A 27,999-nucleotide genomic window follows, 5' to 3' on the forward strand; every position below is an offset into this window, starting at 1 on the left:
ATTTCTTTCTCTTTTATTTATTCTTTTTAAATCTCTATTTCTTTTCTTTTTTTTTGTTAAATCTCTATTTCCTCGCGACTACTATTCTTCTCAATCAGGTATTTGACGCAACCCATCTAATATAGTTGATAAGCATTCACGTATAACATATATATCCTATGTATTCCCAAAAGAGGAACTTGAGAAAATAAAGAGGCATTTCTTATTCGGAAAAAAGGAAAACAAAACTGAAAATAGAGAAAAAAAACAGCGAAGAGCACATTCGAGCACTGAAAACAGGTTTTCGAAGAGTTCGAGCATCATCGAGAACAAGAGCTTGTTCAAATTTATTTCTATTACACAATCATCTACCGATTCATGAAAGTATTGACTTAAATTTTTATAATAACAAAACCTAATTTAAAATGACATTATCACAATTGCATTTATCGCGCCCTTTTGAAATACATTAAACTTTTTCTCTATAGTATACTATTACGTATCATATATCTGTGATCTCAGGTCAAATAGTAAAAACTTCAGAATGTAGTACATTTTTTCATTTGTGTTGCTACTAAATTTTCATTGAAATAAAATACTCCGAAAAAATAGGAATGAAAAATAACTCTTTATACTGCGCTACAACAAATATTTACGTGGAGTTCACTCTAAACCGCTTTTTAAACTGTTACGAATTGAAGAGCTACCGAAGAATGTATTTGAAAAAAATTCGTTTTTGTTTCTAAATACTTTTCATTTTGCTGGTGCCTCTTCGATTTTTATCTCGGAGTGATATTTGAGTAAAAGTTCATTTCAATAGTTTCGAAACTTGGTATTGACTATGTTTCATGAATCGAAAACAACAAATTGTCCGACCATGTATGAGAAAATATTTTGTGTACGAATAATCTTACAAATTTATTATTACCGATATAAAAATTCTGTCAATTTGTGATGGCAGAATTTTCTCAGATTCATTGAATACTTTGACCAAAAAACATGTCAGTGATTTCTCAACAATTTTGACCTAGCAAACTTGAAGGGCGAACACTATCTACTGAAAAAATTAACACTATTTGACCTGTGACGTAACTATCTATCCATGTACGATTGAAAAATATATCACGTGTTTTAAATATCTCGTGATATTAGTACAGGAAACCCGAAAGAGGGGTTCAGCCTCGAGAAATTTCCCGCGAATGTATACAATGCTGTTTCGCGATAAATCACTTTTTACTATAAAGGCAATGTCAACGTTTACAATAATTAAACTTATCGGGTGCGATACATACACGGATGTAAACATACCCGGCACAGCGGTCTCATGGAATTCGACGAGGTTTTTTATTTATGCGTGTCCGTCCCACCGTTTCACTAAAAATATTCAAATAGACGAAATAAATCTAACACGTAGGTCGTTCATCTCGGAAGCAAGAAAAAAGACAAAAATTTCTATAAAAAAATTGTATAGAACCGAACACGTAAGCATAAAATTGCGATACAAAAAACGCGGCATTGAACTTTCTACAATTCGACAATAGTGTTTGTACAGTTTTGCAATCACAATTAAGAATCGATCGTAATAATCGATAAACTCTACTATACATGAATATATATTTATATATGCATAGACGTATGCATTTATGAAACGTACAATTCTTGAGGCAAAGCGAACCTTTCGGAGTCCCACTCCTAACAATTAAAGTTTAACGAAATATATATTATAGAAGTTCAGCGATCAAATGGTAAAGAAAATCGCCCAGACATGAGAAGCGTGTCACCTTCAGCTCGCGTTGTCAGGCATAAAAATGAATTCAAGTATTCGCTCATTGTGTCATGTTATTAATATGGACAGTTTCAGGGGGAGGGGAAAAGTAGTGCCAAGAGGATCGAAAAAAAATATATATATATATATCTGTCTGTGTATAGACCATTCTCTGAAGATTTAACGTTCGAAATGTATGAGGCACTACTACGATTTTACACATTTTACAAATTTAAGGACGAAGATTGAGTCTCTAATTTAACAGCAATATCGACGAATGTGCTTGACCAACAGTTCTTTTTTACCTCTGAATCCCATTTCGAAGGGTTCTTTTACTGCCATCGCTATTGTGTATGAATAGATATATATTGTTTTCTCCTTGTTTTCTTTAAATCTATATTGTTGTCCCCAATTAGCGATAGTCATAAGCACGGTTTTTGTCCATTTGTATCAAGCGTTCTAGGCCCGAATGAACGCGCGCGAGCGCATTTGTCGAAGTGAAAACCGTAGACCAGAATCTACTTCCTCATGCCAATCATTCTTTTTTCGACAATAATTACTTCGGCCTCAGGCTACCAGCTCCTCCCGTTGAAGCGAAATTCACCGGAGCTATCAGGGACGTAGGAGTTGCCGTCACACTCGACGTTTCCCCGATCCCACTCCCGCTCAACGCCGCATTTTCGCTCTTGTAACGAATGTTCGTGTATTCACGACCCAATTGGAGTGATTTCTGTGAAGTGTTTGAAAAGTTTCTACATTATCATGATGAAAGAATTGATCATTATTTAAAAAAAAAGAATCTGTATAATAAAATTTTCGTATTTTCTCAAAATATTTTTCATTGTAGATTTTTTAAATAAATTTTCTCAAAGTCACATGCGACTTTAGTACCCATCGTTCTCTTCTTTATGGAACAATGACGAAAGCGATATGTGGTCAAATTTCATATAACGTGCAAGGATCGTTTTATGCTGAGTGGAGAATCGCATCTGTTTTTTGATATGGCTATTGAGTATAGGTTCTGAAAACTATATTTATAGAGATATAGAACCGAGTCCATCTATTTGTGACACAACAGTTTTTTTTACTATCCGTGAAAAATCAATAGGAATTTTCTATGGTAGCCTTGGCACGATTGGTGAATAATGTCACAATATAAACATTCAACTTTAACTTTTCCATGCGCTAGTGTCCGATACTCTGTTGCCGCTCTATTTCTATCAATTTCCTCTCACGCGTAAACTTCTCATTCATCTATAATATTCTCCCTTCCAGTCAATCACTTTTTCACCCCTTTGTTGATCAGATGGTAGTCTCTGAACTCAGCATCCCTCACAATTCCACATTTATCCACTTCATTTTTCCAGCTCAAAGACAGTTTATTGACCATGCACCAAGGAATAAAGCTTTTTATACATCGTGCTAAATACTATAATCGTAACCATTTCAAGATTCTTCCAACAATTTTTCTTTGACACAGAAATATTCATCCGTTAATATTTAAATATTTCTTGAATTTATTTGGTTATTTTTTTTACTAAGGGTCACCGTGGTTTCTGAGCCATTGATAGTTCGGTTTTGAAATCAACTCGTTATTGATCTCATAATTGATTTGATAAAAAATAATAATCACAGGATGTTGCTGATTAGAAAATTCTTGGAATATATCCAAATAACATTAAAAAGTCTCACTTGTTCGGCGAGCCTTCGTTGCGATACAGTATCGATGTAGTGCAAAACAGCAAGATAAACGAATTTATATTGTGCTTCAGTCTGTACCATACCGGAACGTTGTGAACGAACGCGTTGAATCGTCCGTTGAATATCGATTTCACAATCGAGCCCTGAAAACAAGAAGTTATGAGAACTGACATCATAGTCAGAGCTATTTTAATAACGGAAAAAACATACCATGACGTTTTATTTGATCCAGAATCATATCGATGACTATAAAAGTCCCGGTTCTCCCAATACCGGCGCTACAGTGCACGAGAATTGGGCCAACAGCAGTGGGCGACTGATTCGTTGAACCACCTGGGCTCGCAGCAGCGGCTATTGATTCTTGTCGCGCATTTACGTCATGTAGAAAATTCAAAACACAACCCGGATCCGAAGGAACCCCGTGATCTGGCCAAGCCTATAGATCATTTAATAATATTATTCAACATTTAATAACAATTCAAATTATTTTTCAATCGCATCCAACAAATTCTATGATAACAATTAAAAAATTAATTTTTATTGCTTTTATCAAAAATGTTGCCAAATTGAACAAGCATCGGGACCTTTTAAGCTTATCATTGTAGTCAATACAAATTTCATAAAATTCACTTTTCTATGCTTGCAAGTAAATTTTCGGGCTGTATTAAAACCAGAAAGATTCGTTGATATTTATGGAGAAAAAAATGAAAAATTCGTAATGTTTCAATACTGAAACTCTTTACGATCCATGGCAAAAATTCCATACTGTTCATGGATGATCACATATTTTGGGCTAAAAAATGCTGTATAATCAATAACGAGAATTCAGTATAATTTCGAACGTCATAATTACGTCACAGTGAAACGAATACAAATTTAAAAAAAAAAAAAAAAAAAAAACAACACGAAGAAAAATCATAAATAAAATTACTTGAAAATGATAGTGATAAATCCGCCGAGGTTCCGAGAATTGTGGTTTTTTTCCCTGAAGGATAAATTCCCGCAAAGTATAATCGGCCGTGGAAGTGCGGCCGAGTGCGCGTACTTTCCATTCGCCACCATACTCGCCGACTTCTCCCTCCTCCGGCCAGTAGCGTGCACACTTGTTCTACGCGACAAGAATTCAACTTTAGCATTTCACGGTGAAACAACAGAGTCGATTATATCATGAAAATTAGCGGTTTCAAGAATTTTTTTTCCATTATTTATGTCGCGCATACCTTTCCTCTTTCCATCTCTTTGGTGGTCATTACAATAACCTGAGTATTCTCCTGATAAACCATGTGCCAAAAGTCTTTAATGGTATTGGGCAAACAACCTTGAGTGGCTATGTAACATTTGTTGAATATACAAGTGTCCCCAGAAGCTGTGACGCCTGTGCACGTACCTTCCCCTTCTTCGTTCTAAAACGTCCAATACCAGTCATACGTTTTTTTTCAATAATTTTTGTCAATCGTTTTTTGTATTCCTGAACTGGTTTACAATACCAGGAAATTGTTGTTGTCTTTACATTAATAGTTTACTCACTTTAATATAATTAGCATTAATGTAATCGGCCCCGGGAACACTCAGATCCACATCTTTCAATCGTACTCTCGTATGATCAACTGAAATCGAGAAATCACATGTTGGTTGTTAAGGCTTTCAAGAATATTGAATTATCCACAAATGGATTTGCGCTATCTTACATGGCAAAATATTCTTGTAACGATTCTTTGCTCGATTCTCCGTTCTAAGACCCTCTTTCCTCGAGAACAGATGACGACATTCGAGCTGTTGCAGAGATTCAAATTCTTCCCAAAATCCAGCTTTTCCTTTCGCACGTCCAGCTGTTGCCTCGCTGTCAGTCGCTGCACCGTTCCAACAGAGCCAACCGTTCGAGCAACCATTTTCTTTGTGCAATTGCTTCACTCGGCTCTCTATGCCGCTAGCGTTGATCCGCGTAGCATTGAACGGTTGTCTGAAATTGAGTCAAGAATTTTAACCTTCGTTATGGATCGTTGCGTTTATCTTCTTATTTGACCTTCCGCCAACTAGATGGAAAAAATCAACTTGAACTGATCGAATTTACCGCACTAACGCTGCCTTCCTTATTGCTCCACATTTAACATTTTTCCATCTCAAAATATTTGTTATGTTCTAGTTTTTTATTACGTTAACGGGGTCAGTACTTTGTTGCAAAAATTGGAAAAAATACAATAATTAATCAAATTGTTCGTTACAACCGTTAATAACTCTGAGTACTGGATTAACTTGAATAACTGTATGAATCGATTTAATAATAATTCGGTAGTTCTTTAATAATAATATTTGAATCATGACTGATGAACGCACCTCAAATGTACAACACTCCCGCTCGTTTCAACCATGGGATTTCTTTTGTAATGCTCGATGAGGTCGCTCAAACTGTCGAATTTTTCACCGCCACCAACGTCGTATTTCAGATCTTGAAAACCTACTGATCTTTCCGCCTGCAATGAGATGGTCAATTGAGCAAATCGTCAGTCATAAGTTATTCAAAACAGCGATAGAATGTTTTCGAACCTGAGATCGTATCATAACATGAGTAACACGATCGTCAGTTCTGACCGATAAAACAAAGTCTCCTGGTTTGCTTTGCGATTCGCGAACGAGAAACGATCCGTTTTTTCCTCGCTCAAGCATCAAACTTTCGGCTTCTTTGGCGGATAGATGTCCATGGAACCACCTTTCGGTCGTTGGATCGGCACAATTAAGAGGATACCTCAGTTCAATAACTTCACCGTTTTTTTCTCTTAACTGTCCACCATTCTCCATGTAGAACTGGACGAGCTCCGAGAGTGTGGCAAACTTTTCACCTCCATAAAGATCGTAGAAATCACCAGTGTTCTGAATCTTTATATGAGTCACTTCACTGTTTCGCCTGCGAATAACGCGAATCTTATTATTTTACTTTTTTTATTCATCCCAACAAACAGATTAACTTCTTCCGGTATCGTGTTTTGAAAATATTTTTCTCACCTAACGGACAATGTGAAGTCACCAGGATTCGAAGAGCTTGGACGTGCCAGAAAGGAACTGTCGTAACCACGTTCCATCAAAAGTCGCTCGGCCTCTATACCTGATATGTTGGGATGAAACCATCTGTAATAGAAATATGTGTTTATGTTACATCTATGCTATAAAAAAATTATCCTGTCAAAAAAAAAATTGTAAAAATATTTCATATGCTTATATCATGCTTTTTCTCCCTTCTATTGGGAAGAATCAAAATGTTATGTAATAAGAAAATGTTTTTGAAATTTTAAATCCAATGTAATTTTTATTTTTAGTACTAACAAATGCTTATTGATGTAGAGATTCTATTACAGATACATAAAAGAAGTCATTCTCAAAGATACGCAACCATTTCATAAATTCAAGCAAAAACAATTTTTATTTAAACGTACATATTCTACAGTGCATATATTTTTATGAATATATTTTACAAAAAAGCATATCTTTCCATAATGATTCATGATTGAAGAATGATTAAATGAAACTCTGATAAAAGAATGGAAATTTGGATAGCTTTGAAAATATTCTAATAATGTTGTATCGTGACACAAGAATTTAGAAGCTCATACAGGGATGAAAAATATTCTAATATTCACTTTTATATTTTACTACTCGGTCTCTGAAACTCGCTCTTCAAAAATCGAGTTTTCAACATTTATAATTGCCTTAAATACTTCTCAGTAATTGAGAATTTTCTGATATAAACTTTGAAAAAATTTGAAAATTCATCTTTATCTTTTTAACAGAAAGGAACTCAACTTAACACCGTGAGCTCTTGCAAAATTTTTCAAATGATCAAACAGTGGAATGCTTACTGTGCCTGCTACAATAATTTCGAAAATTTAATAGAAAAAAAGCTTTGGCAACAGAGCAATTTCAAATGGACTTCAACTGACTAAAATCAATGAGAAAAATAAACAAGAGTTTGACAGCACAAGCCACACCCCTGGTATATTCCTGCAAACACACTTTTTTTTCTGTTATGGAGTGGTGACATTGAGCATTTTATGAGTTATTACCAAGTATGGACATCAATTTATACTCTACTCTTTTTTTTTAACCGATTATTGAACTGTATAAGGATATGGTATGAAACGAGAACCACAAGACACTTTTTCAATTTGTATACATGAAAAAACAAATTTTTCTAGTCATATATATTACAGATTGTAAATAGTTTCAAACTTGTGGGAATTGCGGCTATACGAAAAAAAATCCGAAAGGTGTGTCGTCCGTAACGAACGAGCGAGGTAAATCTACTAAACGCAGAGTAGTTTCCGAGTTATGATAATTGCACATTGCACACATGGGTGGGGTGTTCAGGAGTACAGAAAAGAGGGGATGTGTTTTTTTTCTCCTTTTAGACATCGTGGAGCGAGAATGAAAAAAGAACAGGAAAAAACGGATCTCACCTGCGGGATGCCATGTCGTAATTATAATTTCCACCACCTGCTAATTGATAATTTATGATTTATCATTGAAGCCTGGTAAAACTGAAAAATAACAGTGATCTTTTCAGGAGCTTCGTCTCGTTGATGATTGTCAACCGAAGCCGCGCCAGCGACCTGACATTTTTGCAACACTTGTGTGTGCGAACCACAGTTATTTTTTGCACACACGTTATAAATCGTTCTTTTAAAATTCACTTATTTTTCGCTCCACTCGATCTTGAATAATGAATAATTATAATTTTTAACTGAAGGACAAAACTACAAGAGATTTTGAAGTGAAGGAATATAAGATACGATTTAAACGCTCCTTATTCGATTGTGAACATCAAATACTATCAAATCGATCTCCGAAAGAGTGGAAAAAAAGGAGTTCCGGTACTTTGCCTGTGAGAAAAGCGTACGGAGAGAGCAATCACACTTGTTACATCAATCCGCTCAAAACCTGCAATGTTGCGCCATCTGTATTGTATGTTATTTGAACCACTCTTGTCTTCGCAGCGTTAAAGTGATCTATTAGTCTTACGGTCGGTAAAAGCATTCTATGATCCCAGATATATATAGCTATATAGCGATCAGATGGATCCAGAGTTAGGTTCAAGGTTAGGTTCTTCACGTCTTCGTTGACAACTCGTTGATCATTGCGGCCATAAATTTTAGCATATCTTTGATGGACTGGAAAGTTAGGTTAGCACGAAACCGCTGAAGAAACTTTTTTTAAATTATCGGAAGATAGGAGAAAATGAGTTTTTGGGATGAATTTACGGAAGCAGTGAACGATGTTAAATTGGGATTTATTATTGCCATGGTCCTCGGCTATGGTTTTTATCGATTGTCAAAACGAAATAAACCGGAGGAAAATCCACGAGACGAAGCCTCGGATTCGTCGGACGACGAAATAGCGGTAAAGAAAAGTTTTGTTTATATTGTAATTCACGTTGATTACTTTTTCTCTAGAAAATAACTAAAGAATATCATTTCAATACCAATATTCTATTTTAATTTGTTCAAATATTCAAAAATAATGATCCAATAAAAAAAAAATCGTTATTTCAATTCAACAAAATGTTTAAATGAAAAAATGTTTTCACCTTTATTTGTAATTTGGAAACATTTGTATCATAAAACATTCGCTATACAAAAATGACATTTCATCCCATAGGAATTCAGTTCCAAAGACGAAACGAAAATGGTACTTATCGTCAGAACGGATTTAAAAATGGGCAAAGGCAAGATAGCAGCTCAGTGTGCTCATGGTGCAGTTGCAGGTTACAAATCAGCATTAAAACATCCCAAGTTGTTGAAGGCTTGGGAAAGAGAGGGACAAAAAAAGATTACACTGAAGGTATATCTAATTTTGCAATTTTTTTAAATCTTCGTTTTCCTATATTCTGTGTTTGATTTTATTTTAATATCTACCTTCGAACAGAATTTATGTTTTAATTATTTTCATGATAAATTAAACTTGATAATTTTTTAAAAACATTGATGAATATAGAATATAGCATTGATGCAATTGTAATGCTTTTTCCATTGAGTAATGTCTCTGATACTTTTTTGAATGCAATCCAATTTTTGTGAGCTATAAGTGCAAGAAAAATATCTCGGATTAACATCCTTGCTGCACTAGCATCAGCTCAAAAATAATGTTCTATAATAAACCTTATAAAAATATTTCCTTGATAGGTGGACAGTGAAACAGAGCTGACGGAATTATCAAAACATGCAAAATCAGTTGGACTTTTAACAAATATTATCCAAGATGCTGGAAGAACTCAAATCGCAGCAGGGTCTCGCACTGTTTGTGCCATTGGACCAGGTCCATCGAGCTTGATAGATAAAGTGACTGGACATCTCAAGCTGTTTTGAAATACTTTGATAATGTAAGAATTGACTGAATTCTGTACATACAATTCTTTTGATACACAAACATGGAGAAAAAGTAAAAAAAAAACTACAATACTATAAAAATTTTTAATTTTTTTATTGAATTAACACTGTCACAGTAGCCAAATTCATAAATACGTGATCCAACCTCGATGTATAAAATGTAAAGAAAACAAAATTCGGTATATTCATTTGTCTTGCAGTCATACGTTACTTTGAACACATTTAGATAGGACGGATATTGACGAATAGACAACTAATAGTGTGACGCGTTTCACTAGGGCAAGAGTGACGTTATTTCCATAAATTCGGAGCCGGATCGATCAGTCATTTGATTAATAGAACCAAAAATCAAATCTATATTTCTGGATGCTCCGTAGATAAAAACATAAGTATCAATGATGTTGCGATGAAAAAAAAAAAAAAAAAAATTACTAATTCTCTACAGTCGTGAAATACGCGCACACGCGATATGAAATGCTTAATAGAAAAATTGTCGTATCTTACATTTACATTGTCCAAGATTAATACATATAGTACACCATTCTTCTTTGTCCTTCGCTAATCAAGTTCAACGAAATTTCTCAATCAATCGCCTCAGCGTCGTATGTTTCATACAGTTTAAAGGAATTCTGCAAATGTTTCATTATAACCGCGTTGTATGAAAACAAGGCAAAATTTTGATTTTTCAGCTAGCCTGATTCCTCTCCCTAACCGAAAATTTTATTGATCAGAAACGAGAACTTCTAGCGTCCCGCTTATAAATACATTTTATATAAATAACCATTCTTCCTTGAATCTACCCGCTACTTTACACCCAATACAAAGTACGCGCGTTGTTCTGCGTTCAGAGAAGAGCGCACATTGAGAATTTAAACCGGCGGCGGCGGTGCTTTCCTGTGAATTTTGTTGGAGCTCGTTGCACTGCATTGGGATTCTGCTATGGAGCGACCGTCCGCTTCGTCTCTACGACAAAGTTCAGGCTCGTTCTGTAGCCAATTTTGCGTCTGGCTGTTACCGGTCGAGGTCAGTTGTCCCTGCTCACTTTCCGTTACGTTGCCCGCTTCTTCCAAGAGCTTCGACAAAGAAGGCGCTAAGCCGAGTCCTAAATTTCTCTCGTGATAAACTTCGGATATCGTGGGTGTTAATTCCCGAGTTAAACTCGTCAACGACGTCGCGAAATTCCTCAAATTGTGGGGTATTCCCTCCGTCGTTTGCGTCGCTTCCGGCTGATGATTCACGTCCTCGTTCGCTGCCGGATGTCGCGGCTTCCTCGGTGAACTTGTACCTACTTCAGTTCTGACGCTCAAACGTTCCAGGACTGTTGCCGGCAACGCGGGCATTGGTTGACGTCGAAGCACCGTCGCGTGACCCGTTTCCCAATCCGTTACCGAGCTACTGGAACTCGACCCTGGTCGGACCGATTGATCCGGATATAAAGTTCGTATTCGCGTTTGATGATTAAGATTCAGAGCTATCGGTGGGCTTGGCGTAAACGCTGCGTCGGATTCTCCTGCAAAAACGATCAACATATTTTTAAGCTCTGAACGCGACTACGAATTTCACAATAACTTTTCTATGTTTCTCACAAAAAATATGTTTCAACATAAATTCAAAGCGCGCGAATCTACTTTTTTTTCTACAATTAAGAAGCGCATGATTTTGACGATTTTTTACTAAAATTTGACGTACCTCCGCCATTAGGACACGCTTGTCTTGATATTGGAAGACTGGGCGCTTCAGTTGTTTTGCCATCAGGTTCACCACGATGGCGGACGTAGCTGGCAAACGCACCGCCAAGTTTTGGTCTTTCTTGTACTTTTGGTTCTTGTTGTGTTACGGACGTCAAACTTTCCATTGAGCTGCTAGAATCAAGATTCAGGCTTTTCGGAGCTTCTTGCGTATCTGGAAACGAGAAAATGTACAAGATTAATAACGATACCGTTGATACCATTTACCAGACTATTTCGAGGAGTTAAAATTGTTGAGAAAAACTGCTCCGAAGCTTCGGAAAACACAAAAATTTTCATCGTGCACAATTTTTATCCGATGAAAAATTTCTTGTGGCAAACTCAAACATTTTGTAATTGTTTTTTTTTTTTCTTCAAGATTTTAATTTGTTTTCGTGATAGTCGATCAAGGTATTTCGGGAAATACTTCTCGATAAATGAAACATTTTCTTTCAATCTAATGGAAAAAAAAAAGAAATTACCAAAGAGTGCGAGCAGAGCTTGCAGGGCGAATTGAACGGCTCGTCTCGAGGCGGCTTTCCCAGTGCGCAAAGTGACTTCGGACTGTCCAACTTCCATGAGATCAAAGCCTAAGCTAGCAAAGAGTTCGTGAGAGCCGGAAGCTCGCCACGTTTTGACGGGCAAAACAATTTCTTGTCCTTCGGTAGCGCAAGTGGCTCTCCTCATGGCGGATATGACGTCCTCGGTGGCTTCAGGAGCCTGTAGCAATCTGACGAGAGCATGAAGAGACGCGGGTCCGAGTCCCAGTAGAGCTTGAAGACTGGCGCTGCAACGGGTCAATCTTTCTTCGGGATCGCTCTGGGGGAAAAACACTGAGGATGGGATGCCGTTGCCGGCGGGCTCGAAGCGGAAACCGACGGACATGAGTAATTCCTTCCAGCCGGGGGCAGTGCCAACTTTGTTTTCGATGCTGCGTTGGGTCGTGTACATGGCGTTCTTTTGGCCTCGATGAATGCGCTGCAGAGACTTTTCAACGAGATGGAGAGTGACGCGAAGTGCATCGCGACTCTGTTCAGGACCGCCGCGCAACAGTTCAGCGAGTGCTTGACCCATGAGGGCAACTTTGTTGGACAATCTCGCGTCTCCACCGAGCAAAAGCCATCCAGCCCAATTAGCGGGATGGGCGAAGTGTCTGGTATGCTGTACGGTCTGCATGGCTTCGGCCAGAGCCCGAGAAGCTCGCGCGCCTTGCAGCATAGCGCTGTAGAAAGCGCGGAGCAAAATGCTTCCTGCGGTCGAGGGAACGGGCCACATTGAAACGAGAACGCACTGCGCACCGGCGTTCAGAAAACTTTTGGCTACGGTCTGTACACCGTCGGAGGTCAGTTTGCCAGAATTATCACCGTTGGCCCAGCAGTGACCGCTGGAGAGAACAACCAAACGAGCGGTTAGCCGCAATCTCGAAATTTCCATCGAGCTCAACAAGAATTCCAATCGTTCGTTCCCGTCTTCCGTTTGATCTGGTGAAAATGCCAAGTTTCCGGAATTCCAAAGAATCGGAGTCGTGAGATGTACGCACTCGGCGTCTGGCAAGGATCGAAGCACAGCGGATCTCGTTGCTTCGTTAGCGACGAGAGGACGAGACTCCAACAGCTCAGCGACGATATTCGCTTCGGTCTCGGCGGACATTGAACTCTCGGGCCAATCGTTTTCATCACGCAATTCTTCGGGCAACGCTGGATTTCCAGCAACGAGAGCAGCAACGGTCGCTCCACCCTCGGGCATCGGTGTTCTCGAACGTTTTTTCAATGCTGCCAGAGACGGTACGACGAGAAGCGAAAAACGCTCGCAGAGATAGTCTTCGCCCGGGCTGGCTTGCAGCGCCGGTAATGGCGCGAGGTACAAAGATTTTTCTACAACGAGAATAAGCTCTTTTCGAGCTGGAGGTAAAAGGTCTTCGAATGGTGCAAGAAGAAGATCGTAGAGAGTCTGCAAGGGCTGAGGAGCCTGCCAAGTTGGGCCTTTGGTGCCGCGTCCCCAACGGGCGCTCCCGGCTCGCGAGCTCACTGATCCAACGCTGAACAAACTACTCAGACTGTACGAACTGGCGTTCAGATGATGCCCCCTCGCGGTTATGGTCGTCGGTTCGTCGAGATCGCTGTTGCAGTTTTCACCGAGCAGTGCCTCTCTAGCTTGTAAAACTTTTTCCTCGAGTTTCGTACCATCGAGCTCGAGTTTCGCCGAATGAAATCTGAGGAGACCACGACTGGGCGCAAGACACCAGGCGTGGAGTTCGTCATCAGTTTCACTGTAATAAAGTATGGTGCCTCTTTGCCGATCTACTATTTCGGAATAATGAGTCGCATCCTCGACGCAGCTGGTTCTCGTTCTCCTCGATCTTTCCGCCCAGTTCAAAGCTTCCTCCGCACGATTCAGACTCACTAGAACTTTCTGCAACGTGATATATGTTTCCGTTAGGAGTTCCAATTTACTCGGTTGGCCATGGGTGAAATTCGCCGATGTTCCTTCCAACGATTCTAAGAGATTCGCAGCTTTTTCTAACTGTTCGACAGATATCGTAGCTTCGCCGGCTTGCCAATGTACGAGGCCGAGTCTGTGGCGCAGTCTCGCGACTTCTTCGCGACGTCCAAGGCCCTCGGATAGTGAGAGACCCGATTGGAGATAACTGAGAGCGCGTGCACGATCGCCGCGTAAATGATGGAGTCTTCCGAGGCTGGAAAAGGCCGCTGCGCGAGCCGGTTGGTCGCCCGCGGCTGCAGCCAGACTCAGCGACTGTTCCTGCAGTCTGATCGCTTCTTCCAACTGACCTAGAGCTTCTTGGGTGGCGCCGAGGTTCGCACAAGCCCGTGCTTGTAGGCCTGCAGCGTCGAGATCCTCAGCTATGGTGAGCTCAAGCTGATGATGGCGGAGAGCCGAATCCGGATCGTCCATGAGAAGATGAACGGCTCCGAGGCCACTGGCGGCTTCAGCCTCGGCGGCGCGGTCCCCGAGACCACGAGCAAGAGTCAACTGATGGGAGAGACAACTGACAGCTTGTTCGTGATTGCCGAGGGCTGCGTGCACGCGTCCGAGATCTCCGTAAGCAGCGCCACGAGCTTCAGAGCTGTCAACTTCGTGAGCGGCAACAAGACGTTTCTCAAAGCAGACGAGAGCTTCCGGTAGGTTTCCGGAGGCTTCTCGGGCCCGTCCCAAACCTCGGTAAGCGCGTTCCTGGTCTCTGACACTGCGCAATCTCACGGCAGCTGACAACTGCTGCTCGTGACATTTGATCGCTTCCTCCGGATCACCGAGAGCTTCGTAACAATCCCCGAGATTACCGAGCGCTCGAGCTTTGTCAAGGAGCGCCGTTGCTGTTGTCAAAGGCTCCAACGTTGCCAATTGTTGCTCGAAGTAACCGATCGCGTCCTCGTAATGCGCCATGTTTAGTCGAGCTATCCCCAGGTTTCCGAGGGCTTGCGCTTCCACACCGGAATCACCCAATTCTCGGGATCTTTCCAGCTGTTCCTGATAACATTTAACCGCGTGCGTATATTGGCCAAGAGCCATGTGAACCGCTCCGAGATTCCCGTGGGCTCTACACTCGCCCCGTAAATCACCCTCCTCTTGTCTCAGCGTCAATTCTTGCGTATGAAAACCAAGGGCTTTATCAAAATTCCGCGTTGCTCGATGCGCTATACCCAGCGCGCCGTAAGCCGCGGCCTCGAGTCCACGGTCCGTGGCTTGTCGCGCGAGGTTCAATTGACGCTGATGCATTTTTATCGCCTCGTCAACCTCACCGAGCCGCAATAAGCAATCGCCGATATTTCCGAGTGCCCGAAATTTGCCAGCTAAGTGTTTCGTCATGTGGGCTATCGCGAGATAATACTTTTGACACTCCAAAGCAGTGTCTAAATTTCCCAGCGCTAAATGCGCCAAACCGAGATTGCAATAAGCTCGACCCATTCCAGATTTGTCCTGCAAATCTTTCGCCAACGCTAAATCCTGATCGTAATATCTCACTGCTTCTCGATGATTTCCCAAGCAATAGTGAGCGTAACCCAAAAAATGACACGCTTTCGCCTCACCCTCTACGTCGTGAAGCTCCTGCGACAACATCAAATAATTCTCGTAATAAGGCACAGCTTCCTCAAACCTTCCACGCGACGACAAACAATTTGCCAGATTTAAAAGAGCGCACGCTTCACCGGCAGCATCTTTGAGCTCTCTTGCTATTGCCAAGTGTGCTCTGTAATGGCGTAACGCCGTCTCGTGACCTTGAACCGCTTGATACGCCACAGCCAAATTCCCGTGTGTACTTGCCTCCGAACTTCGGTCGTTCACCTGCACAATTTTAATTTAAAAAATCAAATAAAACTTTTTATCCAACGATCACGCAATAACTTAAGCTCTACGGTCATATAGCCTTCCTGAAAAATGTTTTGGGAGAATCGTTATTTTAACAAATTTATTGAAATATGAAAATCTTTGTTTGGAATAAAATTTCGTAAAAGAACTTCAGTTGAAATGAATTGGATGACTTTGAAGCAACTTACCTCTTTACTTATCGTAAGTTCCTGTTTGTGATATTTAATCGCTTGTTCGTAATAGCCGAGGGCATTGTATGCATTGCCGATATTGCCATATGCTCTTCCCATGCCCGCTCGATCACCCAGTGACCTTGCAATTCCAAGATGTGCTTGATGAAGTTTCAACGCTGCGTCATGTTCTCCGAGTAGCTGATAGACTATACCAAGGTTACTGCACGCACGACCCTCGGCTACTTTGTCTTTCGTCGTTAAAGCCACATCAAGTTGTCTCTGGTGCCAAAGTTTTGCTTGAGCCAAATCGCCTGTAGCAAGAAAAAAACGAATGAATGAAGAACAGTGACTGAATGATATTTTTCAAGTTTAACGTAGCTGACTCGTTTCCCTTTGAAAATACAGTTTGACACACGATTTTAATGAGGGTTGATGCAAAGTTTCATATTCCACGCGAAAACATTGAAAAACGACAAATCTCACCAGCGCATCTTGCGGCGTGGCCCAATCCCGCATAAGCTCTCGTTTCAATCGCACGATCCCCGAGTTCTTGGGCGATCCTCAATACATTTTCATGATAGGTCATGGCTTGGCCAAAATTGCGTCTATAATGATGGGAAGAGCCGAGATTGCTAAAAGCTCTTGCTTCCTCAACACGATCGCCGAGTCTTCGTGCGATTCTCAAATGCTGCGTGTGACAATCTACAGCGCTCTCGAATTCACCCATCGCGAGATAAACAGCGCCCACGTTGCCAATTTCACGGGCTTCCTGAAGACGATCCCCCATCTGTTTGACTAGCTGAACGCACTGTTTGTGAGAAGCAAGAGCATTTGGAAGATCTCCGATTGCTGTGTACACGTGGCCCAGTGATGTCAAAGCCGAAGCCGCTGCCTGAGCGTCTTTACATTTCATAGCAAGTACTAGCTGGTATCTGTGAGCGGTCAACGCTTCTTTGAATGTACCCTTGCTAAAGTACGCCGAACCTAAATTCCCGTGAGCTCGACATTCACCCTGAGTGTCGCCCAGCGATCTTGCCACGCCTTTAAAAATAAAAATCAACATTTTTTCAATAATACGTCGGAAGGTTTGAAAAAATTTCAAAAAAAAAATTCACAATTGAATGTCAAAATCCAACTCCTTAATTCTTTTTTTAGAATATAAAATAGCATGATTAATAACAATTAAATACCCAAGTCTTGTTGCATATAGCTGATGGCTTTGTCGAGGGAATTGAGTGCCCAGTAAGCACTGGAAAGCGCCGAGAATACGGATCCTCTCAATTTGAGGCTGCATGTACCGATCGACAAAGCAGCTTCCAGAACACCCGCAGCCGCTTTGTATTGGCCAGCACCGAGAAGCTCCTGTCCAACGACCGATATCACAACGAACGGTGATTCATCCAGTTTCATCGCTCTTAACTGTTGAAACGTAGGCTCCAGCGTTGGACGGAGCGGTGATTTCAACGAAGCTTCGACGAGACCAGAAAGCAATTGAGAATTTGGTGGATCTCGTGCTAATCCGGCGCTGAAAGCTACCAGAGCTTCCCCGTGACGACCGAGACATTGTAGAGCAACGCCTTGTCGGTAATATGCCTGCAAACAATGGAATTCCGATATTTATTAAATGAATAAAATGAAATGAAATTTTAAGATCCATTGAATTCGTGAACAAATCAAATTTGGATGAATGAATTTTTGAAAACATTTTATTATTAATTGAGCGGACTTTCTGTCATTCAGGATTGCGAAACTTTCGTTCCCGCATTTGCTTACAAGTGATTTAGAAAAAAATTATTTGTCAATTTTCGCAGATTCACCAATAGTCATGGTTAAAAGTGCTGTAATGATAAAACTTGATGGAACATTCATAGTGGAAAATTTGGAATAGATTTTTGGCTCAAGGGCAAAAAGAATAAAGTTCTGAGAAAACATGAATTTTCCCAAAGATCTTAAAGAAGAATTTCGATTTTTACATATGCTCTCAATAAAGTTTTACATTGAAAAAAAAGTTTTTTGTTTAAAAGAATATTTTTAAGCGAAATAAAGTTGCTCCATGAATACAAGAATCAAATATCTTTTCAGTGCTAATATATTCTTAAAGCCTTTGAGAAATTCTTACTTTTGGCCATTGTGGTACTAGTTCAGTGGCTCGAACAGCATCCTGAAGCGCAAGAGCAAAGAGTCCCATTTTGAGTCGAGCGGCAGATCTGTTGGAATAGAGGACATGGCTAAGAGGATCCAAGGCTAGGGCTTCGGTGTACAGAGTTGCAGCCTGCGCATAGTCTCCGTTTTGGCATGCTGCATTGCTTCTGCGTACTGTCTCTAGGAATAGTGCCCTAGATCCAGCAGCCAGGGCCGACGTACCTTCGGGCTCCACCTAATTATGAACATGAAAAGAAATTAACAAATAAAGAAGAAATATATTACTCTTCAAGAAGGAACCGGCAAATAATTTTAAAGTATTACCATAGAAAAAACACGACGAAGACTAACATAAAATGATATTGTGAAATAAAACACAAAAATATATAATTACAAAATATGATAGCAAGAAATAAGACACAAAATACACAAACACTAAATGAAAGTAAGAAAAAAAGATGAAAATATGTTTTTAAATTCAAACTAAATTGAAGAAATCTCATTTGCAGTGGCACTCAAACAAGCGCATTCAGTTATTTTTTTGAAATGTCTTCCGATTCTTTGTTCATCTTTTGAGATTGAAAATTATTGTTACCTTAATTGGACAATAACCATTTTAAACCGGAGTAATACTTTTTTTGTGTACAACAAGTAACACTATTTTCCAGGAAATCTTTTAGTCATAAAACAAAGTTTCGACTGAATAACTTTTTTGTTCATCAAAAAAAAATCACCATTTAATGAAATAATGGTAAAACAATATAACTTATCTCTATTTAAATTTCAGAATTCTTTTCAGCCACCTACGAGTGTCAAATTAAACAAAAACAAATCAAAAAGCTATGAGAAGAAATGGGAAAAACAGAAAAAAATGCACCGTAATTAAGGTAACGATTGAAGAGTATAAGGAAGAAATCACCTCAGAGATATCCCTATGAGACATTGTTTAAGACGAGCCGGTACCATCCTCTTGCGTGGGCATTATCCGTGGCTAAGGAAGTCCATTAGATAAGGTTGCGGGTTTCTGAAAGTAGACACACATACACATGCATATATATATATATATGCAATATAGATCCGACTAGAAATCCTTTTTCCTTGGATCCAATATCCGGAGGATTAAATAAACTTTTCGTGCACTTTAATCCCTCACCTTTGATAGAATCACTCCAGAATAGTATTCTATCTGTTCTGGCACTCGACGAAAATAGTCACCATTAGAAAGGAGGAAGAGTGAAAAAAGAAAAGGGAAATGATAAATCGGCGCCGTACACACGGAAGAGGTTGATATTGAACGCGAGTATTAGCAATAAATATAAAAACGCACGAGGAAAAGAATGAGAGAGAAAGAGGCGGCTTTAACCGGGTCCACCGGCCGCGAGACTGTCTCGCTGTGTTAAAACTGTTCTCGAGGGTTTGTTTTCGATAGGTAGAAGAGAATAAATTGCGTTTGATTAATAAAAAAGGAGGGAGTAAGGCGTCTTAGGGGGGCACCCACTGCATTCCTTAGGCACAGCCATCTTGGAATGTGACCCCGGGTCCCCCCGTTGGGCCTGAGGAGTGGGGCACCGGGGCCCTGACGGCTCTCTAACCTATACAGGTATATCGTAAAGCATATACTTGTTTAAGTATACATATATACAGATATATCCGGAGCTGTGTACGTATACTCGGTAACACATAATCCATTGGTGTTGGCAAACTTACACGATCCTTTTCTCACCGCAGCATCACAAACACACGTACATATCTTTTTTTTGAAGAGATTCAACAATCTCTTTTTTTCCTCATGAAATATCCAATTTTCTCCGTACTTTCGAACATTAAAAAAACCTCATAAATTTTTTAATCCTCTCATTTTATTCGATAATTAAAAAAAAATTATTTGTCCCATCGAATGTTCGATTGGATCTCTACAAAAATCAGAACGATCCTCTCGCTCCAAAACTTATTCGTTATCTTTATTAATTCCAGGTGTCTTTCCAATTTGAATAATTAAATGATTTCAAGTATCTTTTCGTGTGATTTATTGATTTGTCGAGCGTGAGTAGTCGTTAAGAATGCCAGCTAAGATTTTTATAGTCAAATTTCATAGTAAAAACTAAAAACTCGTAATAAAATGTGAAGCAAAAACAATTGTTCGTACTTAAAAATATATTGCTCCGTAGTAAAATATAAATTAGTCCGTTTCTTGCTTGTAAAGCCCCGTAGAATCTCGCAGCTCGATTTTCCTCTTTCCCCTGCCTCTTTTTCTCTCTCATTTCTCTTCTGCAGCTGATGTCTTTCGGAAGAAAAAGAGAGAAAGAGAGAAGGGAGAAAGAGAGTGAGCACCTCAGATAACTCTCCCCACCACTGAAAGGATACGCGAACCTCCTTAATGAGCTTATACCCATCTGGTGAATGTCAGTGTGTACGCGGAGCCGGCGAAACTCCTTGAGACTCTATACACAGTGGTAAGCTCTATTTCCCGCCCCCTCTTCCACTTACATCGCCCATTCAAGAGTCATTAACTTCTAGCATTCGCGTACACACTGCAATATTACATTTGTACACGTTATGTTGTATATATCGATGAGAAATTTTATTAGTAACGTCAGCTGACGTTGAAAACGCTATAAAGATTCTCGATCTCTCTTATGCATATCAAAAGGCATTTATTTCTTGCGAATAACCATTCATATCATATATGTATACCCGAGAAATTAATGTATTTCACTCACATATATGTTAAGGGAGGGGAGAGGAGGATTTACATGTACGCATAAATGTACATGCTTTATGTATTCCGACTATTGGATAATGCAATGGCCCTTCGTATATATACTCGCATATACGTTTATCAAGTGTATATATATATATATAAATATAGGTATAAATGTTAGGGGCATACCCATAAACCCGTACGATTCTCACGTGGTGTAAGCGGAATCCCGCGCGCCGCGAGAGCTCTTCTGGCTCTTCTCTTCCTATATAGTACCGTGACCTTTCTATGGATATACGTATATAAGGACATAAGTACATCGATATATAGAAGCGCACGAGGGTTTTCGGGCCGCGGGGTCTTCTTTTCCCACCCTTTACGCGCACTCCTGCGCGCCTCCGCTGGCCCGCCATATATCCGAGAGCGAAGCTCACTTTTGTACCTTTTGCCCGACGGTGTATTATCTCGTAAAAAAGAAAAAGGAAAAGAAATTAAAAACAAGTAAAGAAAAAAGAAGGAAGCAAGGAGAAATTACAAAAAGCAACGCACACCGCTCATCCGAACGATCTTTCCTTTTCTCTCTCCCTCTCCCTCTTTCCCGTTCTTACTCTCACCGCTTCTCGCTCTCTCTCTCTCTCTCTCTCTCTCTCTCTTGGTACATAAAAATTTTAGCTCACGTTAAGAATCGCGGGAAAAAGGGTCTGTAATAATATTCCAGATGTGGAGATGGGCTTTTTTCGTTCTTCTCTTTCTCGTTCTCTCTCAGTCGCTTCATCCTTCTGCGCCGCGCTCTTCCCGTCCTGGGATCTCACGCGAGTATTTTTGCCAGCGCTTAAATTTTCCATCGTTTTACCGTCCGTTTTTTCATGTTTATTTATTATTTTTCCTTTCGTTTTACTCCTTTTTGTGCTTCATCCTTTTTTCCACAACCGCACGCGCCATTATGCGAAATTGGTTAGGTTCAGGTAAAGAAAAGAGCGCCGGGGAGAAGGTGGGCTACGTTTTTAAAACGTGGGATAACCCAGCTCCGTTCGCATCCGATGCTCCTTCACTCTCGTAGCGAGGTATAGCGTGTGCGGAACAACGAGAGACGCGGGTACTGCAACGCAACGAACCACACGGTATTGAGCAACGACTTACAACGCATACCTACATTTATATGTACGATAAACGAGGAGAATCGGGCCAGGCTTTTTTCATACCGCATTCTTCGATTGTACGCGGAGGTATATTCGTAATTTGCCATCACCAGAAATTCACATTTCATTAATATTCCTTTTTTTAATCGTTTTCAATTAAAAACGAGTAATTACAATGTACAAAAGTACTTCTCTGTAATGCTACTTCTTTTCGGGCACGACTTCACTTATTCCATACATTCCGGCTAATAAACGACCGTGGGATATTGGTACCGGCTCTTTTGGAGCCACGTACGGTCCTTTTTCCCCCATGTATACGTATCTGCACGAAAATATATTAAGGAACAGTATCTCTTTAACCATTTTTCATCTCGATTCGTAGAAAAAGTCATTTTTTATTAAATCAACTTTTGCCGATTCGTTCTTTCGATAAGAAAAATATGATGAGATGCAATTTATTCGGGTTCATGGCGCAGAATCAAAAAATTTTTATTTACGTTACTTGAAATTGCTCTAAAAAAATTATATACGAGAACTGTCGATTTTTCGGAATTTCGTAATCCTCATTTTTATCATGATTTTTGCGGATTTATTTGTTGAATAATTTTCTGGCTAAGAGTAGATAATAAGAGTGAAAATTTTGAATGCAAAGCTCCTGCGAGGCAAATCAAACGACTGACATTTAATGAAGCGGAACGATTATAATAGTTGATTCGAGACGGAATGCGAATATATTCGGAATCTTCGAAAGGTGAAGATGTATGCAAATGTGAAAGGATACGGTAATCTCAGGACCCAATATGCACTCTGAGAAAGTTTGATGGGCTCCTCGCAGCCCGTAACGAAAATGGGACAAGGCGCTGGCGCTGGTTGTACGCGTGGATTGAGGGTCACGTGAACTGGCGCCTTAGGTGTGACAACGTGTATTCTCATTAGTTGTGCCATCAATGGTTTCGGTTGCCTAAGAGCGGGAGAAAAATTTCTAAATGAGTTTCGGCGAGTTGAATGAGAATGAAAAGAAAATAATAAGAGGAAAAATGAGAAAAAGTGTCGTTGACCTGCAGGGACAGGGAAAGTAAAGGGGCATGTCAGCTGTACTCGATGTAACTTTGTTTCCACTGTCCTTGACTATTCCATTTCCCGTTGCTTTGAGTACTTTGTCCGGTGCCGAGGCCATGAACCGATGACCACGTGGGCACTCGTACTCAACACCGACGAATATTTTCACCACGAATTCTTTCCCACCTTTCGATTTTCGGCACTTCATCGTATTGGCGTTTTGAAAGTTTTTCCCACGCGGACAGTAATTGCGGCCCTCGTGATCTCCCACCGTCGGCCAGTACGATCCTCTATCTTTCTGATGCCCCAATCTGCAAGATTTACGAGATAATGAAATCTTCGTTTTCCTCCACTTTCATGCCAAACCTCCGGGTGAAAAAAATTCTTCGTCCACGGGGCAGAGGTTCTTTCGCAGATTCAGCGATTAATACGAATGCATGTGCAGATATTACTCAACGCCCACAGATTTCGGTCTTTTGGAATAATTTACAAATGATCCGATATTATCGGAATATCGATTCAACAAAACGTATTTCCAATGATTTACAATTTTTACTATTCCAGATTCAACTAACAATGCATTTTCATAAATTTATTAATGTTTTAATTCGTTTAAAAAAAAAACTCTTCACATTTACATTCCGATGTTTTCATTGGACACGTGGAAAATTTCCCAAAAAATGTTGATTCCCGTGTGCCAAGGAATTTTTACTTGAGTTGGTCTAATCGTTTACGACGCATGCGTTGGAGTAAAAATACTTTTTTTTTGTACCTCACTGTAACGTCCCAAGGCAAGAGAAATGCGGAAGTGGCTAAAACGCCGGTTTGATGTTGAAGCCCCAAGTTATGAGAGTACAGACTGCTAGGTCCCAAACAAACGAGAGACCAACTGGAAAATTGTGGTAACAAACCAGCCGGAGACTCCGTATGTAACATTCCAGGTAAATATTCCGTCGTTGAAGGTTGTCTGACCAAAGATTTTTCTGCAATGAGAAAGACATCGATGAGTCGGAGTATGAACCGAAAAGTAAAAAAAAAAACTGTATACACAAACCTTTAGAATTATCGACTTCGGAATCGGTGACTTGTATCACAACTTTTTGGGCATCGCCCGGCGTCAAACTAGTTTTGGCTAGTCTTCGAGCTTCTTCGATCGCTGGATCGTTGCTCAATTGGGAACGTCCACCGCTCTCGTACGCTGCAACGTCATCTTTCCGTATGGCCAAAATTGTAGTCAAAATCAAATATTCGAGCAACTCGACATAATTATCGAGATAATCCAATCGTCGTCAAAACTTATCGAGTCATGGATAAAAGTGTAGTTCTTACGCAATGGAAGTAATGGAAAATACTAAATTCAGTCCCCTAGAAATGACAATTACTGAAACTAAATAGTCAAATTTATATTTTCATTTTTGAGAAACTTCGTCACGTGTTCCTCTGTGAATCAGAGAGTTTTGGAAAATGAAATTGAGAGAAATGTGAATATGCTGAATACTCTCTATGAATTTTAAAACTTTTAGAGAAACAATGCTGTGGCTAGATAATTACTTGAAATCAACATAATGTGCCTTTAGTGGGGATGAAGTTGGGACTAAAAACGAAACACTTGGATTGATTTTTTAAATTCGTATCCAGTGCTGCATTCTTCTGTTGAATTCGAGGTTCGTAGGATGATTTTTGTTGGAATTATCGTTCCGGTGGAATAAAATTGAAAAAATTGAACCTTCCAACCTCTTGACATCAGTTAGACGTTATGTTTAGTAATAATTCTGGTGATTACCGTGCAACGTGCTGTCCGCTAAACTACAGGCTTGAGTTTGACCCTGGGGCGTCGATAATTCGACGCGCCCGAACGAGTCTTTTCGCTTTCCGCCAGAAAACAATTGCGCAGCTCTATAAAACAATTCAACAAAATTTCAATTAGGCTACTTTATCAAAATAGAGATGAAATGTTTGTTGCTCAATTACCTAAAATTGTGTGTGCTCGGTTGGAAAACTGGAAATTGTATACTTTCGAGCTGAGAGCATCCACATTGTTTGGCCAACATTTGAAAATAATCGTAGTTGGCGTGACGAAGGTTGAATGGATCTTCTCGTGGTCCTTGACATCGACCACAATTGCAAGCGCACACGTATCGAACTCCACTACAATGCTCCATCACCGGAAGTTCGCTTTCAATCCCACGGGCTTCCGTGTGTTCGCCTCCACCGGCTCCTTCACTGCCACCTTTATGGATCGGATTTGTGCACGGGTTGCCCGTCAACGACAAAACCTCGCACATTTGTCGACCTGCACGCCAATGTTTGTCGCACTCGATTTGTAACTTTTCGCTGAATTCCTCAAACAATGGCCCACGTGCATGCATCTCGAACACCGCCATTGCATGAGCCAATTTCGTTTCGTGATACGTCCTGCAATTTCAGCAGAAAGATTATTTCGTAAGCGACGAATTAATGTTGAGAATTTCTTAGAGTGATTTTTTTTTAACAATTGAAAAAAACTATCCGCATTTTTGATCCGTTTTAACAGCAATAAAATATTTACTATTTTGGTATAAATGTTTTTTTAAATAATTTACGTAAGAAAAGTATTATAAAAAAGCGAACCTTCCGTAATGTTGTGGCAAACTATCCTGATAAGTCTGAAGTGCTCTTGGCAACACTTTGCTGCAACGACTTTTACTAAATTTGACATCGGTGTCAAGCAAACCATGAAGTGTTGCGAGAGGTTTGTTGTCAGGATTCAGCATGAAGAAGTCGAAGACTTTGTTCGCAACTTCGAAGAATAAGCCAAGCGTTGGTATCTGAATAAAAAACGAATATTATTCTGGCGAATAATTATTTCTCTTTGCTGCGATGAGTTGTCACGGTATCGACCAACTCACGTCAAAATGAGAATGTACATTGTGGCGACCAACGTTATCATCAAAGCCTTTGGAAAATGCAAGATTTATATGTTGTTGCAAAAAAGTTCGAAAAGATCTCGTTTCCGTTTCAGACTCAAAAGTGTTGAAAGTCAATTGCAAATTTTCGTTTGTTTTTGTATTTGTACCACTTGAGGCCGCTGTACAACTTTTTATCAAATTACGGGTCATGTAGCCGAGAAGATCACGCGATTCCGTTGAGCCCGTGTGAACATAAACGAATTCTTGGTTCGCTGGTATGGCGAATAACGAATTTGAGCTGCAACATAAAAATCCAATGAGAATTTATTAATCAGAATCGCATTAAAACAGTTGATGGAACAAAAGCTTTGATTTTCAATTGAAATGTCAATGATTTTACCTGATGTTAGTGACAATACGATTTTTTCGTAATACTTGATAGATCTGATCCTCCAAAGAATGTTCGAGTTTTTTAATGCTCGCTCCGCTTTCAGGATCTCGAAAGACCGACGGACAGGTTTCAAAGTAAAATAAGACTCTTGGCGAACAAGGCCTTCCATTTGTCTCCCAACCTTTCGGCAATCCAGGAATGCTTCTGAGTGCGAATGTCAGTTGAAGAGAAGTCTCGAAAAAATTTTGTCTGCAATTATTTGATTCAGGTATGGATAAAAAGTAAAACAACGACGAGTTTTATATACTAGAAAAGCTTTTCACTTTTGATTAGATTTTATCTGCATTGGTATGGAATATCAGTTATAATTTTTGATTCTAATAAACACAAAAAATACTGAGATAATGGATTCATTTCACCTTTTAAACTAAATAGACATTTGTATTTTTATTTTTTTTTTAATGGGTTCGATTTTGTGTAATATTATCATTTTAGATTGCAAAGTGAATAAAAAATTCTAAAAGAGAAGAAACTGCTAGAAGCAGGGTTGAATCATTATTATTAATTGAACATCAACATTGATGGGAAAAGGAAATTTAAAAAAATGAGTATCAAAATAAAAGGAAAGTTGAGAATCAGGGAAAATAAATTTAAGAAGGTACCCAATACATGTCACAAGATTTCGAAAACCATGATAAAAATATTTTCACGAGATTCTTTGTTTCTTTTTTCATTCCTCATCTGTTTGTAAAAGTGATAAAACTTACCGCACAATATCCAAGGCTCTGAACAAATGAACGTAGCTATAATCGAAGGTATGAGTAGGAAAGGTAACAATAATAAGATGTGAAATATGGAACAGAACGAGCAGAGCCCTGGCATATTTGTCTCTCATGTGAGCCCAGACACTGAGAAAATCTTTGCATTCGCGATTTTCTACAAAACTCTGATACTGATTGACCAGTGTGTGCGTATCGAGGAGGCCTCGTAAATGAAGATAAACAGTTCTTTCTTGAACATCGTGATAACCTTCAATGTCACACTATAAACAAGTTTCGTTAATTAATTGTGGTTAACACTATATTCAATATAAATGGTAAGAACTGAGTTTCAATTTGTTTACCAAAGTTTCTTCATTAACCATTGGATTATCCAGGAGCCCAGCGAGTAAAACAGTGCTGAGCATTTCTGCCTTGCATCCTTTGGCTCTGTACTGAGATTTGCCAATTACTGATACAACAACGACCTTTCTCTCCAAATTTCCGATGCTGAAATTGTCCACAATAATTGATAAACGTCCTGCAAACAGTCTAATGGAATATTGATTGCAAATTTTCGAAACTCACTTGTTTGCATTGTGAGGTAACGTGAATTTTGGTGGACGCATTATAAACGTGTTTCAACATTAATCGTCTAGAAATAAACGAAAGAAAATAAATATATTCAACTTATACGTCGATAAGCTGGTTTTAATTTTAATTCCTAAATATATATGTGTATGTTATAAATGTGAAGAGGTTATGTTTTTGTGTAACTATTGCAAACCGCGATCCAATTCCGCGCGTTTCGTAGTGAATAAACAGCTGATCAGACATTAGACGACCGACCAATCCTGCTCTTCCCCACAATATTTT

General features: G+C 39.6%; 4 protein-coding genes across 12 annotated transcripts; 1 reads left to right on the top strand and 3 right to left on the bottom strand.

Annotated features, from left to right (window-relative positions):
• Positions 1-291: 291 nt before the first annotated feature.
• LOC122418422 (tyrosine-protein phosphatase corkscrew-like) lies at positions 292-8,299 on the bottom strand. Of its 5 annotated transcripts, none has more exons than XM_043432609.1 (11): positions 7,894-8,299; positions 6,446-6,568; positions 5,990-6,347; positions 5,780-5,916; positions 5,134-5,405; positions 4,973-5,052; positions 4,666-4,848; positions 4,377-4,553; positions 3,656-3,881; positions 3,437-3,588; positions 292-2,474 (listed from the first exon to the last, which is right to left on the bottom strand). In XM_043432609.1, the coding sequence occupies exons 1-11, from the start codon at positions 7,905-7,907 to the stop codon at positions 2,301-2,303; spliced, it is 1,896 nt and encodes a 631-aa protein (XP_043288544.1). In that variant the 5' UTR covers positions 7,908-8,299; the 3' UTR covers positions 292-2,300. The 5 variants fall into 5 exon arrangements, with proteins under 5 accessions (XP_043288544.1, XP_043288553.1, XP_043288572.1 ...); XM_043432618.1 differs by lacking the exon at positions 7,894-8,299 and adding an exon at positions 7,646-7,728; XM_043432637.1 differs by lacking the exon at positions 7,894-8,299 and adding an exon at positions 7,667-7,711.
• A 220-nt stretch (positions 8,300-8,519) lies between these two features.
• Positions 8,520-9,900, top strand: LOC122418465 (peptidyl-tRNA hydrolase 2, mitochondrial-like). The gene is made up of 3 exons (XM_043432704.1): positions 8,520-8,833; positions 9,092-9,274; positions 9,616-9,900. Exons 1-3 carry the CDS (start codon positions 8,672-8,674, stop codon positions 9,796-9,798), a joined length of 528 nt encoding a protein of 175 aa, XP_043288639.1. The 5' UTR covers positions 8,520-8,671; the 3' UTR covers positions 9,799-9,900.
• LOC122418379 (tetratricopeptide repeat protein 28) lies at positions 9,897-22,227 on the bottom strand. 3 transcript variants are annotated; one of them, XM_043432567.1, is made up of 11 exons: positions 22,091-22,227; positions 21,078-21,987; positions 19,341-19,378; positions 19,107-19,211; positions 18,165-18,422; positions 17,236-17,638; positions 16,529-17,086; positions 16,061-16,356; positions 12,029-15,848; positions 11,509-11,721; positions 9,897-11,329 (listed from the first exon to the last, which is right to left on the bottom strand). In XM_043432567.1, the coding sequence occupies exons 4-11, from the start codon at positions 19,128-19,130 to the stop codon at positions 10,689-10,691; spliced, it is 6,213 nt and encodes a 2,070-aa protein (XP_043288502.1). In that variant the 5' UTR covers positions 19,131-19,211; positions 19,341-19,378; positions 21,078-21,987; positions 22,091-22,227; the 3' UTR covers positions 9,897-10,688. The 3 variants fall into 3 exon arrangements, with proteins under 3 accessions (XP_043288502.1, XP_043288496.1, XP_043288487.1); XM_043432561.1 differs by lacking the exon at positions 19,341-19,378; XM_043432552.1 differs by having other exon boundaries at positions 19,341-21,987.
• On the bottom strand, positions 22,150-27,918 carry LOC122418402 (protein SMG8). Of its 3 annotated transcripts, XM_043432586.1 has the most exons (14): positions 27,901-27,918; positions 27,712-27,778; positions 27,489-27,633; positions 27,133-27,407; positions 26,375-26,614; positions 25,975-26,272; positions 25,697-25,893; positions 25,058-25,501; positions 24,870-24,982; positions 24,141-24,296; positions 23,859-24,069; positions 23,086-23,397; positions 22,809-22,988; positions 22,150-22,349 (listed from the first exon to the last, which is right to left on the bottom strand). In XM_043432586.1, exons 2-14 carry the CDS (start codon positions 27,750-27,752, stop codon positions 22,229-22,231), a joined length of 2,733 nt encoding a protein of 910 aa, XP_043288521.1. In that variant the 5' UTR covers positions 27,753-27,778; positions 27,901-27,918; the 3' UTR covers positions 22,150-22,228. The 3 variants fall into 3 exon arrangements, with proteins under 3 accessions (XP_043288521.1, XP_043288529.1, XP_043288513.1); XM_043432594.1 differs by lacking the exon at positions 27,901-27,918 and having other exon boundaries at positions 24,141-24,284; positions 27,712-27,891; XM_043432578.1 differs by lacking the exon at positions 27,901-27,918 and having other exon boundaries at positions 27,712-27,891.
• Positions 27,919-27,999: the final 81 nt, after the last annotated feature.

This window comes from Venturia canescens, chromosome 1 (genome assembly GCF_019457755.1).
Source record: "Venturia canescens isolate UGA chromosome 1, ASM1945775v1, whole genome shotgun sequence".
In the NCBI taxonomy this organism is placed as follows: domain Eukaryota; kingdom Metazoa; phylum Arthropoda; class Insecta; order Hymenoptera; family Ichneumonidae; genus Venturia; species Venturia canescens.

Bases quoted from the DNA above. Each gene is read 5' to 3' on its own strand.
- LOC122418422 (XM_043432609.1), bottom strand. The intron at 4,554-4,665 runs GTATGCGCGACA...CTTGTCGCGTAG, and splicing joins AAGAGATGGAAAGAGGAAAG to AACAAGTGTGCACGCTACTG. The intron at 2,475-3,436 runs GTGAGACTTTTT...AACACTTCACAG, and splicing joins AACGAAGGCTCGCCGAACAA to AAATCACTCCAATTGGGTCG.
- LOC122418465 (XM_043432704.1), top strand. From the start codon at position 8,672: ATGAGTTTTTGGGATGAATTTACGGAAGCAGTGAACGATGTTAAATTG. The intron at 8,834-9,091 runs GTAAAGAAAAGT...TTCATCCCATAG, and splicing joins CGTCGGACGACGAAATAGCG to GAATTCAGTTCCAAAGACGA. The intron at 9,275-9,615 runs GTATATCTAATT...TTTCCTTGATAG, and splicing joins AAAAAAAGATTACACTGAAG to GTGGACAGTGAAACAGAGCT.
- LOC122418379 (XM_043432561.1), bottom strand. From the start codon at position 19,130: ATGTCTCATAGGGATATCTCTGAG. The intron at 17,087-17,235 runs GTATTTAATTGT...TTATTTTTAAAG, and splicing joins CTATATGCAACAAGACTTGG to GCGTGGCAAGATCGCTGGGC. The intron at 16,357-16,528 runs GTGAGATTTGTC...TTCTTGCTACAG, and splicing joins CCACGCCGCAAGATGCGCTG to GCGATTTGGCTCAAGCAAAA.
- LOC122418402 (XM_043432586.1), bottom strand. From the start codon at position 27,752: ATGCGTCCACCAAAATTCACGTTACCTCACAATGCAAACAA. The intron at 26,615-27,132 runs GTAAGTTTTATC...AAATAATTGCAG, and splicing joins AGAGCCTTGGATATTGTGCG to ACAAAATTTTTTCGAGACTT. The intron at 23,398-23,858 runs GTACAAAAAAAA...TAAATCTTGCAG, and splicing joins CCTTGGGACGTTACAGTGAG to ATTGGGGCATCAGAAAGATA.